Raw genomic sequence first — 19,030 nt, forward strand, 5'->3', positions numbered from 1 at the left:
CCAACCTAGGTGTTCCAGATACTTGACTGTGGTTCTCAAGTTCCCGTTCAAGGTGGCTACCCACCGGTCTATCAGTAGCAGGTCGTCTAGGTATGCTATAACAGCTATACCCTGAGCCCTTAATCAGGCCAGAGGAGGGGCCAAGACCTTTGTGAACACTCGAGGTGCAGTGGCTATCCCAAAAGGTAGAGCCACACGCTGGAAATGGCGCCCTCCTATCTCGAAGCGCAGAAACTTCTGATGAGCAGGAAAAAATAGGCACATGCAGATATGCATCTCTGATGTCTATCGATGCCAGAAATTCTCCTCCCTGCAGGGTGGAGACTACTGTCCGAATTGATTCCATGCGGAAGGACTGAATCCTTAGGAATCGGCTCAGATCCCTTAAATCCAGAATGGGTCTGACATCCCCATTTGGTTTTTGGACCGTAAAAAGGTTGGAATAGAAGCCCAATCCCTGGTCTTTTGCGGGAACCATCATAATGACCTCCTGCGACAAAAGTCGCTCTAACGCTAGAAGGAGCAACTGCTTCTTCTCTGGGTCTCTGGGAACACTTGATCTGAGGAACTGAGGAGAGGGAAATTCCTGAAACTCCAGCTTGTACCCTAAGGTTACTGCCAGAGCTCTGAGAACTGTCGCAGTCTTCCCCCCACTCGAGCGAGCGGGGGCACCCCTTCATGAAGAGGTCTTAGTGTTTTGCCTAGTAGGCCTCGTCCCCCAGGATTTCTTTTGTTCCTGGGGCTGACTCTTGTTTCTGAACCCAGACGGAGGAGGCCGTCGAGACTGCCTGGAGGCTGAAGCCCCTGGCGCTGGGGAAAGAGTCAGTTTGAAAGAGGGACGCTTACTCTTCTTCTTGACAGGTAAGAGAGTACTTTTCCCAACAAAGATTTTCTTGATATAGTCATCCAAGTCTTCTCCAAACAACCTTGCACCACGAAACTGAAACCCAGCCAGCAGCTTCTTAAATGGTGCTTCGGCTGACCAATATTTCAACCATAGGATTCTACGTATCTGCACCAACCCCAGTGAAAGACGAGAGGTTTGCACGTTGGAATCTCCGATGGCGTCAACAACGTAACATAAGGCCGCAGGAAGTTTAGCCAACCCCTGGGCCTGCTGTTCAGGTAATACTTTGATAACCTGCTTAACATGGTCTTTTAAGTATTGACAGACTCCAATCGCTGCAACTGCAGGTTACGCCACTGAACCTGCCAAGGAGAAAACGTCCTTCAATAGGGATTCCATCTTTTTATCCACAGGATCCCTGAGCATCTGAGCATTGTTTACAGGACAAGTCAGACTATTATTTACAGAAGAAATGGCGGCATCAATGGCCGGTATTCCCCACATTTTAATAAACTTTTCTTCCATCGGATAAAGTGTTGAAAACTTTTTCGGTGGAAAAAAGCGTTTGTCTGGGTGATCCCACTCAGAATAAATGAGCCTTTCAAGTAAACTATGAACAGGAAAAGCATGTGCTGTTTGAGGAGGCTTCTGTGACCCCAAAGAAGAAGAGGGATCTTTAACTGATTCAGATACGGGCAACCTGAAAGTGGCGCGGACCAATCCAGTAAGGATCTGCACTAAGACTTTCTCCTCCTGAGAAGTCGCAGAGGGTCCCTCTCCACCTGATTCCTCTTAAGAGGAATTATCCGTCCCATCCTGATCCTCTGCAAGAGATTCGTCTCCCTTATCCCAGGACTCCTCTTCCTGAGGGTCTTGGGAAACAGAGAAAGGCCTAGTGCGTTTTCTTCCACTGAGTGAAGATGTAATCACGGCCATTAATTTTTCCTCTAAACCACTAATGGTTGAGGAAAAAACTTCCTGTGTAATGTATACAGGGGCTGAAGTGCCAGAGGCAGGTATAGCCCCTGACCCCAATGGCTCCCCCTGGCCCCTCAGGGGGGGAGGATGCTGCAAAAAGGGGGTCCTCAGAACCCGACCGAGATCCCCTAGAGTCTCTGGTTCTTGGGGTGTTTGAACCTCTTCTACCCATAGTGCAAAGCAACAAGGTGGAGGTATCACAAAATGAACACTGACTGCTGAGCGATGTTGTCTGGCTAAAAGCCCTGCTACCAAATGCCCAGTCTGGTGTTACCTTAGCAAATGCTGTCTAGGAGAATGCCTGTGTCCCACCTTACATGTGACCGTCAGCTCTGTGTCCCTCCAAAGGCTGTGTGCACCTGTACAGAGTGCTTTTAAATAGCCTGCAGCTGGCCTGAGTGGGCGTCTAAGCACCTGTGCTGACGCCCCGCCACCTCTTCGAATTTCGAAAAAACGAGCGCTTCCCGCGCTGGCCGACCCTCCGGAAATAATATGGAGGAAGGCTGGGGGAGGCCGGAGAGAGGCCGGTAGTGATGGGGCCTGTGTAATGGCGGCAGCGGTGTATAACCGCTTTTCAGACCCCTGTGGCCTCCCCCTAGCCGGGGGGGGGGGGGGGGGGGAACATTCATGCATAAGAAATCCCCCCATCCCATCCTACCTGGAGCCGGCCGGAGACGCTGTGCAGCATGAACACTGAGACAGACAATCCAGCATGTGAAAGTATGTGCTCTTGGCAGCCCCCAATGGTCACAGCATGCATTTACCTTAAAGGAAAAAACCTACTAGAATTAAAAAATTCTGTGGAATCTCCTCTTACCTTATTCAGCCGCAAGGTTCTGTTATACAGACCCAATCTTCAACTCTCACGGTGGGCTCCGTTTGGAAAACCGTCAGAGACTGGGGCCCCCTACGAATAGGGGGATCCTGCAGTTCTGGACCTGTAAAGCACACGGCTAAAAAAAAAACATTTTCTAATATGCGGGGTCCAGCTCTCTAAAAAGAGAAGCGTTACAGGTAAAACCTCGTTTCTTCGGACATGAGGCCCGGGTACCATCCAATTCAGCCACGAAAGGCCACTTTGAATGGATCCGGTTCGCCTGGCTTGCCCCAGTATAGGATATGGGATATTCCCCTTGGAGCTCAGCACAGGACATCTTTACACGTCCAACACCTAAGACACTGGCGTAAAAACTGAGGCATCCCTGCAAGGGGAGGGATTATATAGGGGGTTGAACTTTCTGATAGGGTGTGCCAGTGTCCAATCACCAGTGATACCCTATATAACCATCAGTAATTACTGTGGCTCTGTGTCCCGTGATGTTCGAGAAAGGAAAAAACATTTTTTTTTTGTTACAATAAAAAAGTGTGTAAACGAAACGCTGCTAAAACGCAAGTTACCGTGTTTAGCAGCGTTTACAAGCTGTTACAGGAATTTGGTATTTCAAATGCCTATGAACATCCGTCTGAACCCTTTTTCTTGCGTTCCAAAAAAAAGCTTCTAAACTTAACTACCTAGAAATTACTATAAAACAACCCTGTGTACATGTACTGATAAGATAACAGAGGAGAGTTCAGGGGCAGCTGAAAAAAAATGCCCAACTGCTCCTAAACGTATGTTTACCAGAAGCAGTTTACATGAGGCCTTACAGTTCGGTCACAGACATTGACTCCAGTTTCTGACCATGTGTTCCTCATTTGGTTTGTTGTGCATTTTCTGTTTTCAAGGCATATTGCTTTAAGATTTCAAAATTGACGCTTTGATGTCTTCCTTGGCCTACCAGTATGCTTCCCTTTAACAATGTTCCCATCATTAACACCTAAACACGCAAAAAAACAAGGTTACAGTGGGCTAAAGAAAAGCAATCATGGACTGTGGATGACTCTATGAAAGTGATATTCAGTGATGAATCACCAAAATGCATCGGGCAGGGTAATTATGTGGAAACTTTTGTTTGGTGCCATTCCAATAAAATGTATGAAGACAACTGCCTGGAAAAAAACATGCAAATCTCCACAATCATAGATGATATGGGATTGCATGTCAGGTAAAGGTACAGGGGAGACAGTCATTAAATCTTCAATAAATGCACAGGTTTACATTGAGATTTTGGACACTTTTCTTATTCCATCAATTGAAAAGGATGTTTGGTGATGATGACATCATTTTTCAGGATGTAATCTGATGCAGATTTTGTTTTAGAACTGCAAAGTACACAGACTCCCTAATATTTTCCTCAGAATTGAGCGATTCCATATTTTTTTTCCTCTGCTTGATCTGCAAAAACAGTTGCAACTGACTACAGTTTTTTTTTTTTTTTTTGTTAACGGTTTCCATCTTTAAATGGATTTTATCTGTACCGTTAAAAGGACATTACAAAGTTTTGATAAAACCAACAAATGTTATTTTTTTGTGTACAACATTACAATATAAAAACCCATCAGGACATGAAAAATACGAACAGAAACAAAATAAATACCTGCTGACACCAGGGGTCCTCAAACTATGGCCCTCCAGTCGTTCAGGAACTACAAATCCCATCATGCCTAGTCATGTCTAAGAATGTCAGAGTTTTACAATGCCTCATGGGACTTGTAGTTCTGCAACAGCTGGAGGGCCATAGTTTGAAGATTCCTGGTCTACACTAATACATCTTCTCTGGAATAGCTTCCCAGGTAGAAGTGACCCAAAGGTTGGGGGGGGGGGGGTATAGAAGCCGGCAAGGGGGATTAATTTGTTTATATTCAGGATGATATACTATATTCAGCCTGTAAATAGGTTATGTTCCAGATGTATTCAGGCCACATTTTGGATATGCGTATGCTATGTTCATGTGACAGGCAATAATCTGGATTAGGGATGAGCTTCGTGTTCGAGTCGAACCCATGTTCGACTCGAACATCGGCTGTTCGGTCGTTCGCCGAATTGCGAACGATATGGGCCGTTTGCGCCAAATTCGTGTGGCGCGTCACGGCCCATAATTCCCTGCGGCATCGCAGTGCATTGCTGGCTGATGATTGGCCAAGCATGCGGGTCATAGTGCATGCTTGGCCAATCATCAGCGCCGCCTGAACAGAGAGCCATAATTGGCCAAAGCCAAGGAGGATTTGGCCAATTATGGCTCAGGGGATTTAGTACACGCCCCAGACTATATAAGGCCGCCTGCACGGCGGCCCTGTGTAGTGTGTGTTCCGGCGTTCATTGAGAGAGAGAGAGAGAGAGAGAGAGAGACAGACAGTGACATTTGATTTGAGTTAGATAGATTAGGCAGAACAGTCAGTTAGCTGCACTTACAGTGTATTGTGTATATATATGCATCCCAGGTGTTGTATGTATATGTGTATATATATATATATATATATATATATATATATATATATATATATATATATATATATATATATATATATATATATATATATATATATATATATATATATATATATATATACACACATACACACACACACACTGTATTCAGTTTAGCTAGATCCGTTCTTGTTATCTTCCCACTGACAGGCAGGCTTGTCTTGTTACAGTATATACAGCTACCTGAAGAAAATTACTGGTGTTCCTTTGATCCTATTAGTACCACAGTCAGGCAGCTAGACTAGTTACAGTTAGTGCAGTGCGTCCTGCTTACAGTGTTCAGCTAGATCCGTTCCTGTTATCTTCTTACTGACAGGCAGGCTTGTCTTGTTACAGTATATACAGCTACCTGAAGAAAATTACTGGTGTTCTTTTGATCCTATTAGTACCACAGTCAGGCAGCTAGACTATTTACAGTTAGTGCAGTGCGTCCTGCTCACAGTGTTCAGCTAAACCTACAAGTTAGTGGGGTGCGTCCTGCTCACAGTGTTCAGCTAAACCTACAAGTTAGTGTGGTGCGTCCACCTCACAGTGTTCAGCTAAACCTACAAGTTAGTGTGGTGCGTCCACCTCACAGTGTTCAGCTAAACCTACAAGTTAGTGGGGTGCGTCCACCTCACAGTGTTCAGCTAAACCTACAAGTTAGTGGGGTGCGTCCACCTCACAGTGTTCAGCTAAAGCTACCTGTAGAAGGTTGGTGGTGTTCTCATACTACAGGCAGGCAGTTGATTTTGCTAGCTGCAGTATCAGTACATATATATATATATATATATATACATACATACATACATACATACACACACACACATACACATATCCCAGCTTAGTTTAGCTACAGGTCATTAGTATGTCTGGAAGGCCAAGAAGGAGAGGCAGACAGTCACAAGCCAATAAGAGAGGGCAAGCAGGCTCTGTGTCTAGTGCTGGTCATGGAGACGGTGCATCCTCATCAGCATGTGGCCGTGGGACACGCTTGGGCTTTTTTTCGGCAGCTGGCCGTGTTGAGCCACAACATGCGGAAGACTTGGTCGAGTGGATGACCAAGGCGTCCTCATCCTCTCTCACCCATGCCCAGGGTACTTTGTCTGGCAAAGCAGCGGCCTCTTCCCTCGGCTCAATGTCATCAGTGACTCCTTCCCTAGCCCCACCATGTCCTCCTGAGGAGTCCCTCGAACTGTTTGACCACAGTGTTGGGCACATGCTCCAGGAGGATGCCCAGCGTTTGGAAGGCTCTGATGATGATACTGAGCTCGATGAAGGCAGTAACATGAGCGCAGACAGAGGGGGTGCCCAAGAAGGACAGCAATCTGGCAGTCATGTTCCCCCTGCTGCAGCATACTGCCAGGTTTGCTCCAGTGATGAGGAGGGAGGGGATGATGAGGTCGCTGACTCAACGTGGGTGCCTGATAGGAGAGAGGAGGAGGAGGAGGCGGCACATCACCAACGAGGCAGGATGCCCTCCAGGGGCCAGCCTAAGGGCAGCACATTGACTGCATCACACCCCAAAGCTCCACATGTGCAGGGCGCTGCAGTCTCTGCGCGTTATTCAAAAAGTTCTTTGGTGTGGGCCTTTTTTGAGACGAGTGCATCAGATCGCACCGCTGCTATTTGCAACATATGTCTCAAGCGTATCTCGCGTGGCCAAAACATCTCCCGCTTGGGTACCACATGCTTGACCAGACATATGTTGACCTGCCATGCAGTTCGTTGGCAAGCGTATCTAAAAGACCCACACCAAAGAGCAAAGAGGACCTCTCCTTGCTCCTCATCAGCTGAGATCTCCAACCCCACTATACCTTCAGTCCTCTCTGAGACCTGCACTGAGAGGAATGAAGGTGTAGAATTAGGTGTGTCACAGCCAAGTACTTGTGGGCAATCTGCTTTTGGTACACCGACGTCAGATTGTACCAGGCAAAATTTCCCTGCCCCAGCTGCTGCACTGCCGAAAGAAGTTTGCTCCCAGCCATCCACATGCGCAGCGGTTGAATGCTAGCTTGGCAAAATTGCTAGCACTTCAACTGCTGCCTTTTCAGTTGGTAGACTCTGCCCCCTTCCGTGAGTTTGTGGAATGTGCGGTTCCTCAGTGGCAGGTACCTAAACGCCACTTTTTCTCACGGAAGGCGATTCCGGCTCTCTACTGGCATGTGGAAGGCAATGTCCATGCCTCGCGGTCAGCGGTAAGGTGCATATTACCGCTGACTCATGGTCCAGCAGGCATGGACAGGGAGGTTACTTAAGTTTCACGGCGCATTGGGTGACTCTGCTGGCAGCTGGGAAGGATGCAGGACAAGGTGCAGTAGTGTTGGAGGTTGTTCCGCCACCACGCCTCCAAAATGCTAATGATTGTGACACACCTCTCTCCTCCACCCCCTCCTCTTCTTCTTCCTCCATGGCCTCTTCCTGTGCTTTTCTTCTCGGAACCAGCGGTGCTCCGTAGCCATTCAAGGGGCTACGCAAGTACGCAGGCCAAAAGATGCCATGCGGTGCTTGAGCTGGTGTGCTTGGGGGACAGGAGCCACACTGGGGCAGAGGTTCTGTCAGCTCTGCAGGGGCAGGTTCAGAGGTGGTTGACGCCACGCCAACTTAAGGCAGGAATGGTGGTTTGCGACAATGACACCAACCTCCTCTCTGCCCTCCGACAGGGACAAATGACCCATGTGCCCTGTTTGGCTCACGTCCTTAACTTGGTGGTGCAGCGGTTCTTGGGCAGGTACCCGGGCTTACAGGATGTCCTGAGGCAGGCCAGGAAAGTCTGTGTGCATTTCCGCCGGTCATATAATGCCAGTGCTCGGCTGACGGACCTCCAAAAGGAGTTTAGCCTGCCCAAGAACCGCCTAATCTGTGACATGCCCACCAGGTGGAACTCAACGTTGGCCATGCTGCAGCGGCTGCACACGCAGCAGAGGGCCATCAATGAGTACCTGTGTGACTATGGCACCAGGACAGGGTCAGGGGAGCTTGTTTTTTTTCCCCACGCCAGTGGGCCATGATCAGGGATGCATGCACTGTCCTGTCACCATTTGAGGAGGCCACGAGGATGGTGAGCAGTGACAGTGCATGCATCAGTAACACTGTCCCCCTTGTCCACCTGTTGGAGCACACGCTGCGTGAAATAATGGACAGGGCACTTGAGGCAGAACAGAGGCAGGAAGAGGAGGACTTCCTTAGCTCTCAAGGCCCCCTTTATCCAGACAGTGTTTCTGCATGCCCGCCAATCACACAGGAAGAGGACGAGGAGGAGGAGGAGGAGGAAGATTGTGTCAGTATGGAGGTGGAGCCTGGCACTCAGCATCAGCAGCAGTCTTTAAGGGATCAGTCCCAAGAAACACATGGACTTGTACGTGGCTGGGAGGCGGTGGCTGCGGACCATGTCGTCCTTAGTGACCCAGAGGACTCCGGACCGAATGCCTCAGCAAACCTACGCTGCATGGCCTCCCTGATCCTGCAAAGCCTGCGTAAGGATCCTCGTATTCGTGGTATCAAGGAGAAGGACCAATACTGGCTGGCAACCCTCCTTGATCCACGTTACAAGGGTAAGGTTGCGGACCTTATCTTGCCATCGCAGAGGATGAAACATCTTCGGGAGGCCTTGCAGAAAGGTCTGTGCAACGCGTTCCCAGAGACTGGGAGGTTACAAACTCCTGTTTCTGGACAACGTGTTGCTGAGGCTTCGGTCAGTCAAAGAAGGAGCGGTGGAGAAGGTGGCCGTCTGACCGATGCATTCAGACAATTTTTTGGTCCGCAGCCCCAAGGTATGATCGGTTCCAGCAACCATCGCCAGCGTCTGTTTTACATGGTGCAGGAATACCTAGGGGCAAGATCAGACTTGGACACCTTTCCCACCAAAAATCCTCTGGGTTACTGGGTCTTGAGGATGGATCACTGGCCAGAGCTTGCACAGTATGCAATTGAGCTACTGGCCTGTCCTGCATCCAGCGTTCTTTCGGAACGCACATTCAGTGCTGCTGGAGGCTTTGTAACCGATCACAGGGTGCGTCTGTCCAAAGACTCGGTCGATCAACTGACCTTCATAAAAATGAATCAGTCTTGGATCACCACCAGCTACCAAGCACCTGATGCTGATGTAACCGAATATTTTTTTTTTTAAATCTCAGATCCCTTCAAAGACTGCCTATGCTGATGCTGAGTGACTATCCCTGAGTAATTATCCTCTTCCTCCTCAATCATCACGCTGATAGCTTGAAAGAACATTTTTGGTTCTGGGCGCCACCACCAATGCCTAAGGCACAATTTTTCAGCCCCTGTTTAACAGGGGCGTGTGATTACAATTTTTGATGCAATACTTTGCAGCAGGGCTCGTTCCTGCGTTCCAACTAGAGTGTCTGTGAGGGGTTGCAGTGTTGTGGCACCAGCACCACCACCACCAAAGGCCCAATTTTTCTGCCCCTGTTCAACAGGGGCATGTAATTACAATTCTTGATCTAATATTTCACAGCAGGGCCCATTTCTGCACCCACCAAGAGCGAGTGAGGACTTACAGTGTTGTGGCACCACCACCACCACCACCAAAGGCCCAGTTTTTCTGCCCCTGTTCAACAGGGGCATGTAATTACAATTCTGGATCTAATATTTCACAGCAGGGCCCTGTGAGGGCTTACGTTGTTGTGGCCACAACAACACCTAAGGCCCAAATTTATGCTGAGTATATAGGGCAGGCCCCTACTTTCAAACATCTAACTTACAAACGACTCCTACTTGCAAACGGAAGGAGACAACAGGAAGTGAGATGAAATCTACCCCTAGGAAGGGAAATTCTCTCCTGTAAGAGTTAATATGGGAAAAACATTTCTCCTTTCCAATCCTTGTTCCACAAAAAAAACCAAATTTTCAAAAAACATTTGTCATTGGGACAAAAAGTGAGGTGAAATCTTCTAAAGAGGAGGAAAGACAGCAAAACAAATGTCACAGGGGTGATAACCCTCCCCTATGTTTTCCAAAAAGCTTAAAAAAGATTTTTTGGCTGGAGCTAAACACGTTAAAAATGTACCCGTTCAAAATGACAAACAGATTCTACTTAACAACAAACCTACAGTCCCTGTCTTGTTTGCACCGCCTGTATACTGCTGTTCAGAATATATAGAGCCTTGTGGTCGCACACCTTTCCTTATTTTAATTTGGGTGCGGGGTTCCCCTTAATATCCATACAAGACCCAAAGGGCCTGGTAATGGACTGGGGGGTACCCATGCCGTTTGTCTCACTGATTTTCATCCATATTGCCAGGACCCGACATTACATTAAACCCGCAAGCAGTTTTAAATGAGATTTTTTCCTTTAAAAATTACATTTGGTGCAGGGACTGTTCTAAACACGGGAAACACGCGCCACTTTACAGGCATACTATAGACACCCCCCAGGTACGATATTTAAAGGAATATTTCACTTTTTTTTTTTTTTTACTTTAACCATCATTAAAATCACTGCTCCCGAAAAAACAGCCATTTTTAAAAGTTTTTTTTGCATTGATACATGTCCCCTGGGGTAGGACCCGGGTCCCCAAATCCTTTTTAGGACAATACCATGCAAATTAGCCTTTAAAATGAGCACTCTTGATTTCGAACGTTTGAGTCCCATAGACGTCAATGGGGTTCTAACGTTCGTGCAAATTTTCGGTCCGTTCGCAGGTTCTGGTGCGAACCGAACCGGGGGGTGTTCGGCTCATCCCTAATCTGGATGTATTTATGCCAAAACGGAGGAGAAAAAAAAAAAATAACACAGCTTAATATAAAGCAGCTTACCTATTTTGTGCTTCTTTCATTGCTTTCAAAACTTGTGTCTTTTCTGCATACAGTCTTTTAACAAGTTCTTCCAACTCACTCGCCATCTCATCTTTGATGCTTTCTGGCCCTGGGGCTTTTTGTTCTTGCAAACTCTGTACACATCCAACATGCTGCTTTTCCACTACATAGCTTGTTCTAGATTCCTCAGATAACTAGAGAAACAACAAAAATCCTTAAGCGCTAAAACTGTAAGTCATATGTGGAAATGTAATGACCCAACAAGGTTAAATGGACTAGAACCCAGTGCAGCCGCCAACCACTGGAACAAGGAGTATGAAAAAAAAAAAAAAACAAACAACTTCTAGGAGGCACTCTATGAGTTGAATCCAAAGAGTACATATGGGAAACATGAATAATAAAGAACTTGTGTAGGCCAATCAAACAAGGACTACAAGGAGGCTTGGACTTAAAAAGACTGCAATGGTCAAAGTGTATGACAAAAGTTTAAAAATTAAAATAAAAAAAAAAAGCAAATTGTACCACGAGTGACTTCTGGGTAGAGAAGGGTTAACACGATCCAAAAGACTTGCTGGTCAAACATGGAGAGGGTGTACCATAGGCCATGATGGGACTGGTGGAAGCCTGGTGGAGGACTCTGCACTCCCCACCAGCATAGTGAAGATAAGGCTGTTTCTGTATCCAGGAGTGGAGTCACGGAAAGAAGGAAGGACACCGCCATCCGCTATGGATTCCTGGGTTGACGAAAGGAGGAAGCCAAACTATGTGGCAAAAGGAGAGAACAGCCGATGTGAGGGTAGTATAATCAACTGCAGAAGACACCTGCTGCGCTTTGCCAAAGTCCACTTTGACAAAGCACGAAACATGTAGTCATGGCACTCAGCAGCTTGCGGTCCACAGTGCACCACGGGTTTCCTGTTTCCGGCACGGCAGTGACGTCACTCAGCACGCCTGGTCCCACTCTCCCAGTTTGGCGGCTGTAACACACCTCTCGCCATCTGCAGCACAGCCCGGCTTTCTCTTGCCATCAGCCCAGGCACTTGCAGAACTGTCTTCTGCAGTTGGTGATTATACCGCCCTCACAGCGGCTGTTGTCTCCCATGTCGCATAGTCTGGCTTTCTACTGTCACCAACCCAGGAATCCATAGCGGACGGCGCTGTCCTTTCTGCTTTCTGTGACTCCACCACTCCTGGATACAGAAACAGCCTCATCTTCACTCTGCTGGCAGAGAGCTGCAGCTTCCTCCACTAGTCCCATCATGGCCTATCATGGCCTATGGTACACCCTTCTCTATGTTTGACCAGCAAGTCTTTTGGATCGTGGTAACCCTTCTCCCAGAAGTCACTAGTGGTACGGTTTGCTTTTTTAAAATTTTTCATTTTTTAAATTTTTGTCACACACTTTGCCCATTGCAGTCTTTTTAAGTCCAAACCTCCTTGTTTGGCTACAGTGCAATAAGCAAGTTTATTATTCATGTTTCCCATATGTACTCTTTGGATTCAACTCAGAGCGCCTCCTAGAAGTTGTCTTTTCTTCAGATAACTACCTAACCAAAGTGTCAAGAGTTGTCTTTTTCTGGCATAATTTTTCTTCTTGCAAAAAATACTATTAACCATCCTAGGAAAGATCAAGGTGGTCACATACTCTGACCCTAAACTCTGTACTAAAATACCCTCCTGTCATACCTGTCCCATATCATTCACCTTGACCAGGTGGGCTTTATGCACGATAGAGAGACTAGGGACAATACCAGCAGAGCACTCAATCTCATTCATCATTGCCATACCTCCTCCACTCAATTTCTGCGGTTGCCTACAGATGCGGACAGGCAGAAAGATAGGCTGGCAGCCCCTATCCTGTTCACTCCTCATTCCTTCCCCTCCACTTCCCCCTTTTCTCCTAGTCTCATCCTACTTTGTTCTTGCTACATTGAAAACCTCTTTGTAGCGGGGATTTTTGTAGGTGCCCCCCGCAGGCGACTTTGATTAACGGCTTTATCCACCGGAGCCATCCTCATTGTCAGATTTCATATCATGACTAACGTAGACCACCAGTTTCCAATCTACGATGTCGGAAATGTTTATTGCTGTACAAGTTCTGTACCATGCTCTATATATTGTACATTTTTTTGGCTGTTCTTGCATCTACCAAAAATAAAAATTAAAAAGAAGGGCATATACTTGCAGTCCAAAAAGATGCATTCTTGCAACAAATAAGGAATGTTAAAAAAAAAAAAAAAAAAAAAAAAAGCTTGGGCAATCTTCCAGCAGCGATGGGATGGTACACCTTTTTCAAACCACACTTCCAATACGCTAGAGGTTAACAGTCCCCCCCCCAAACACCCAAAAAATAACATGAGAAATCACTAAATCCCCTTCCCATATCACAGCAGAAGTATCTGCTGCACGCAACATACCTTGCCCAATTGTTTTAAGCCCACATCCCGAGCACTATTTGACAGCTTCTCAATCTTCACTTTTGGATCTTGTGGTTCTTCCAATGGCCGTGTTCTTTTAGGACATCCTTTCTGCCCACTGCTCTCAAGATTCAACCATGTTAGCTCTGTAAAAACACAACACCAAAACAATAAATTAAAATGTCTATCAAGACACTCTACGGTGCCAGGCTTTGTCAGGTTTTGGGATCTGTGCTGCATATTGCTGGTGTGGGGGGGGGGGGGTGAGTATGCAGCACAAGTCCCGAGACCTGACAAAGCTTGAACAGAGACCGACCCTACAGCAAGTCTGAGGACTCGCCCTAAAGCTGAAAATAAAAAAAATTTAAAATTGCCTTGCACCCTGGATGTGGTGCTAGGCTAGCCATGCTTTGGAGACCCTGGTTTTAGAGTAAAGGTGCGAGAAAAGAAAACAAATGAATTTCCCAGCACACCATTTATAAACTGGGATGGTTTCCATTTTTGTCTAGCTTGTTGGAATTGGTACAGAGACACATTCGAAGCTTTGCGACTGGGCTCTGCTAGGCTAATGATGTGCAACTGAGCCTTTAAAAGATGAATGGACTGCCTCCAGGCATATCTACCCTTAAATTATCCATTGCTATACTTGCTAACAAAAGCTATAAACAGACTAGTTTGGACTTTACTATAAAAGAGACCTTTGCAAATGTAGTGCAAATAAAAGCTCTGTTTTTACAGCAAATAGTGCATTTTTTTTTTGCTGGCTAGCTGGTATGTGTGCTGGGAGTAACATTTTGTTTCCCCAAGTCTTCCATGGCTGTCACTTGGCACAAACTTCCCATGATGGAACATCTACCAAAATACTACCACACTAACAAATTCCCTCAAGGGAGATCCACCAAGACATATGTGGAATCCAAATACAGTGGAACCTCGGATTACGAGCATAATCCATTCCAAAGAGAATCCTCGTAATCCAAAGTACTTGCATATCAAAGCGAGTTTGCCCAATGAAGTCAATGGAAACAAAAATAATTTGTTCCGGGTTGACTTCAATGGCATGCAATACCGCATGCAGCCAGAGGTGGGGGGAGGGTGCGCCGGAGAGCCCCGGAAATGGCCGGAAAGGCCTGAGGACACCTTGGCTGACCTTGGCAAACCTCGGAAAGACTCAGTTCCCGAGGTCAGCTGAGCTGTCCTCTGGCCTTTCCGTGCATTTCCAAATGGCGCCGATAGGCGCCGCTCGCCTCCGGCGCCCCCCCACCTCAGGCCAAACGCAGTACTGCACACACTTTGGCCTGAATCGTGCTCGTTTTGCGAGACAGCACTTGCAAACAGAGTTACAATGTTTAAAAATACAGTGCTCGTATTGCGAAACGCTCGTTAACCGCGTTACTCGCAATCCGAGGTTCCACTGTATGTCCTGCAGCCAATGCAACCATTATGTGCGATTAAATTTCATATAAAACAGTATGTCTCTTGTAACTATAAATAAAAATGTCCTTTGGGGATCTGCTTTTATAAACTATGGTTAGCAGCTGAAATTACTAGCTTTAGTGTATGTCATTTTAATACACCCTGTCACCACCCCATGTCTAACCAAATATATAGAGTAAAAGGTAATAAATTAAACATTTCAGCTGCTGAAGGATCCCAACACCCCTGGCACACAGCACAGCAAGGGAGGCCCCTTTTGGTTGATGGTCCTCACGCTACTAATCACTGTGCTGCTGTAAGTTTTCTGGAGCTCAGCCTAAAAGTAAACCTTTTGAGGCAATATCACTAAACAAATTAAAAAAATACTGGTTGCCTTGTTGTTATGCTGATCCACTGGCTTCAATACTTTACTGAGCTAGAACAAATATGCAAATTAGAGTAAAAGTCAAAACTCATTATTGCACATTTTTTCCAGGGTTACTGACAAAAGCACTGAAACAAGAGTTTAAACATAGCATCTAGGAAACAAGTTTTTACAGAACAGGAGATCAGAAAGGTCAGAATCTGTTTTTCTCAGGAAAAAAATTCCTCAAAAGTCATCTCACCCTTGATGTGCTCTTCTGACAATCTGGCTTTCAACTGTTCCATCTCCAAACTATGCCTTCTTTTTAATTTTTCAATTTCATAAGTGTACTTGTCAGAAAGATCCATCTTCATGTTCAGTAAATCCTCCTGATACTGTTGAGACAGGGCAGCATGGAGATTTTCTATCTCTTGCGTGTGCTTCTCCAGAGACTGCTGCCGAACAGAACACAACTCTTCCTGCAAAACAAAGTGCAAGGAAAATAGAACTAAATCATGTGAACATCATGGGTAACATGGTCTATGTTAAAACTGAAATCCAGGTTTGCTATGAATTAAAAAAAAAAAATAGTTCATTTGGACCATAATTTCTTTATACTGCCCCAGTGGCACGGGTGCAGGTAAATAGACATATCTCAGCACCTTTGCCCATTATCACCTTTGTTGTTTGCTTTAGCTTTAGAACCATTGGCTGCTTCTATCCGTCAATCAAAGAATATTACTGGGTTTTGTAGATCTATGGGAGAGGACAAAATCGCCTTATATGCTGATGATACATTTTTAATGCTGGGAGATACCACGTCCTCATTAGAGGCAGTAATGTCTTTAATTAAAACATATGGTTCCTTTTTTGGCTTTAACCACTTGCCAACCGCTTCCTGTAGATATATGTCGGCAGAATGGCACGACTGCGCAAAGTAACGTACCTGTACCCGTGAGTCGGGTCGCGGGTCCTGCGGACTCTATCGCCGCGGGGATACCCACGGTCGCCTCACGGAGAGGACGAACGGGGAGATGCTGATGTAAACAGCATCTCCCCATTCTGCGTAGTGACAGGGTCACTGATCTCTGCTCCCTGTCATCGGGAGCAGAGATCAGTGACTTGTCACACATAGCCCATCCCCCCTACAGTTAGAACACATCCCTAGTACTGACTTAACTCCTCCCCGCCCCCTAGTGGTTAACCCCTTCACTGCCAGTGTCATTTACACAGGAATCAGTGCATTTTTATAGCACTGATTGCTGTATAAATGACAATGGTCCCAAAAATGTGTCAAAAATGTCCGACATGTCCGCCATAATGTTGCAGTCACAATAAAAATCACTGATCGCTGCCATTACTAGTAAAAAAAAAAAAAAATATTAATAAAAATGCCATAAAACTATCCCTATTTTGTAAACGCTATAACTTTTGCGCAAACCAATCAATAAACGCTTATTACGATTTTTTTGAACCAAAAATATGTAGAAGAATACGTATCGGCCTAAACTGAGGAAAAATGTAATATATATATATATATATATATATATATATATATATATATATATATATATTTTTTTTTTGGGGGGGGGGGATATTTATTATAGCTAAATGTAAAAAAATGCGTTTTTTTCAAAATTGTCACTCTTATTTTGTTTAGAGCGCAAAAAAAAAAAAAAAAATTGCAGAGTTGATCAAATACCCCCAAAACAAAGCTCTATTTGTGGGGAAAAAAAGGACGTCAGTTTTGTTTGGGAGCCACGTCACCTGACCGCGCACTTGTCAGTTAAAGCGACGCAGTGCCGCATCGCAAGAAACGCACTGGTCAGGAAGGGTTTAAATCCTTCCGGGGCTGAAGTGGTTAAGATAAATTTTGATAAGTCAGTAGTTTTACCAGTGAACCCCTTGGTGACCAATCTGCCAATCTCTGCTTCTCAGATCGCTGTAGTCTCTACATTTAAATATCTAGGGGTACATATTACATCACAAGTGGGTACACATGTGGAGTGGAACCTGTCCCCACTAAAGCGGCTTGGGCAAGTGGGAAAAATCTGGAGAAAATTGCCTTTGGATAGAGCCAATTTGATAAAGATGATTTGGATCCCACAATTTTTATATCTGCTCCATAACTGTACCATATGGTTACCATGGAAATTCTTTAAACAAATAGATACTCTGTTTAGAGATCTTATTTGGAGATATAAACATCGTAAAATCAGCTTGGAAACTTTGCTGCTGCCCAAGGATGAAGGGGGTTTGACTGTCCCGAATACTATCTGGCATCTCAACTTCAGCAATTAAACGGTTGGAACACTATAGATTGTGAGGATCCTATACAACAAACTATATTTTCCCAAATGCAGATAAATCCATTAGTGCAGTTAATAGTTTCCTACCAATTTTTTAACAAACGCAGATATCCTACTCTATTTGGTACATAGGACTTGGACCACTGTTCAACAAGAAACACATCATGAGGGTTACACACAATATATGCCCACATGGAATAATCTACAACTGCCTGAAGTGGCGAAACTTAAAAATTTTGAGTTATGAAAAAAGGCAGGCATTCTGTTTCTTAGCCAACTCTATGAAAATGATGTTTTGCAATCATTTGATAAAATTATTAGACAAATTATATTTCTCTGCCAAACTATTTTTTCAATACCTACAACTATGGCATGCCTTACAGTCCCAAGCAAAGACATTTATATTCAAATATAATCCTTCATTAATCTGAACTATGGCAGTTACTACTAGACATGCTAAACAGTGAAAGATATACTCTTCTTTAACGAGAATGAGCTCACAAGAAGGTAGCTTTGGACGGTGGCGAAGAGACCTAGAGATACTTAGTGATGAGGAATGGGAGCAAGTCTTGAAAAATGTATTTAAAAAAGGTATCCTTATCCTCCGCACAATGTATGACTGAACTACTCATTATCCACAGAGCTCACTATACTCCGTTAAAATTGTATTCCTGGGGTAAAGCAACTACATCTAATTGCCCAAGATGTATAAACAGTACCAGTACACTTATAGATATGTTGTGGCATCGCCTCAAATTGCACCGCTACTGGAAGTTTATATTTGATATTTTGAACTCCTTGTGTTACACACAGGTACAGCCTGACTCAAAAGTAGCATTGTTAGGGGTTATACCTATAGATATTCTACCAGATGAGGTGCAAGTAATGTGGCTGAGAACTATGTATATGGCACAGAAACCTATATTGCAAAAATGGATATCAAACTCTCCAAAAACAGACCAATGGATTAAAGCACTTAATCTTAAGACGAGAGGAACTGACCTATGAACATAGATTTCCTAAAAAATTTGGAAAGATCTGGCATTGGTGGTTAGTGTCTGATCTGGTTGAGAAATCAGATGAGCATATCAATACGGGCCATTAGGTAAGAAAGCTAACATTGGAGTGAAATAAATATATATAAAACTACTATTATATAGGAACAATGTGAAGGAGGTAACTGAAAAGGACTGTCAAAACGCAGATATAGAGGAGGAAAACTTGTATTTATTTAAAAAAAAAATAAAATTTTTTTCTTTCTTGCTTGTTTTGTATGTTATTATGCTTGATTGCTTGCTTTGTCTTTTGTTTGCATACACAAAAGTTGGGTGGGGCAATGTGATGTAATCGACTTCAATGTCAATTTTTCATTGTAAAAAGTGAAAAATTCAATAAAAAAGGTATTTTTATTTTTTTTCAATCAAATAAAACTATTTATGGGAAGCTTTGTATCTTTAGGAATGAATACAAGGCATCCTCTGATTGGCTGAGGTGGAGAGCAAGGAGGGGTGGGGTGGGGGGGGGGGTGACATCACAATCTTCACCTCAAGCAATCAGAGGGAGCCTCGTGTTCAA

General features: G+C 44.9%; 1 protein-coding gene across 4 annotated transcripts in view; it reads right to left on the reverse strand.

Moving 5' to 3' along the window:
• PCNT (pericentrin) overlaps positions 1–19,030 on the reverse strand; it is a 273,910-nt gene that overhangs the window by 170,148 nt on the left and 84,732 nt on the right. For all 4 annotated transcript variants that reach the window (XM_073633695.1, XM_073633698.1, XM_073633694.1 and 1 more), the window contains 3 exons: positions 15,409–15,625; positions 13,367–13,512; positions 10,950–11,143 (listed from right to left, as the gene is read on the reverse strand). In XM_073633695.1, the coding sequence (XP_073489796.1) occupies positions 10,950–11,143; positions 13,367–13,512; positions 15,409–15,625 (557 nt within the window). The remainder of the gene's footprint in view (positions 1–10,949; positions 11,144–13,366; positions 13,513–15,408; positions 15,626–19,030) is intronic.

Source organism: Aquarana catesbeiana, linkage group LG06 (genome assembly GCF_042186555.1).
Source record: "Aquarana catesbeiana isolate 2022-GZ linkage group LG06, ASM4218655v1, whole genome shotgun sequence".
NCBI classification, from domain to species: domain Eukaryota; kingdom Metazoa; phylum Chordata; class Amphibia; order Anura; family Ranidae; genus Aquarana; species Aquarana catesbeiana.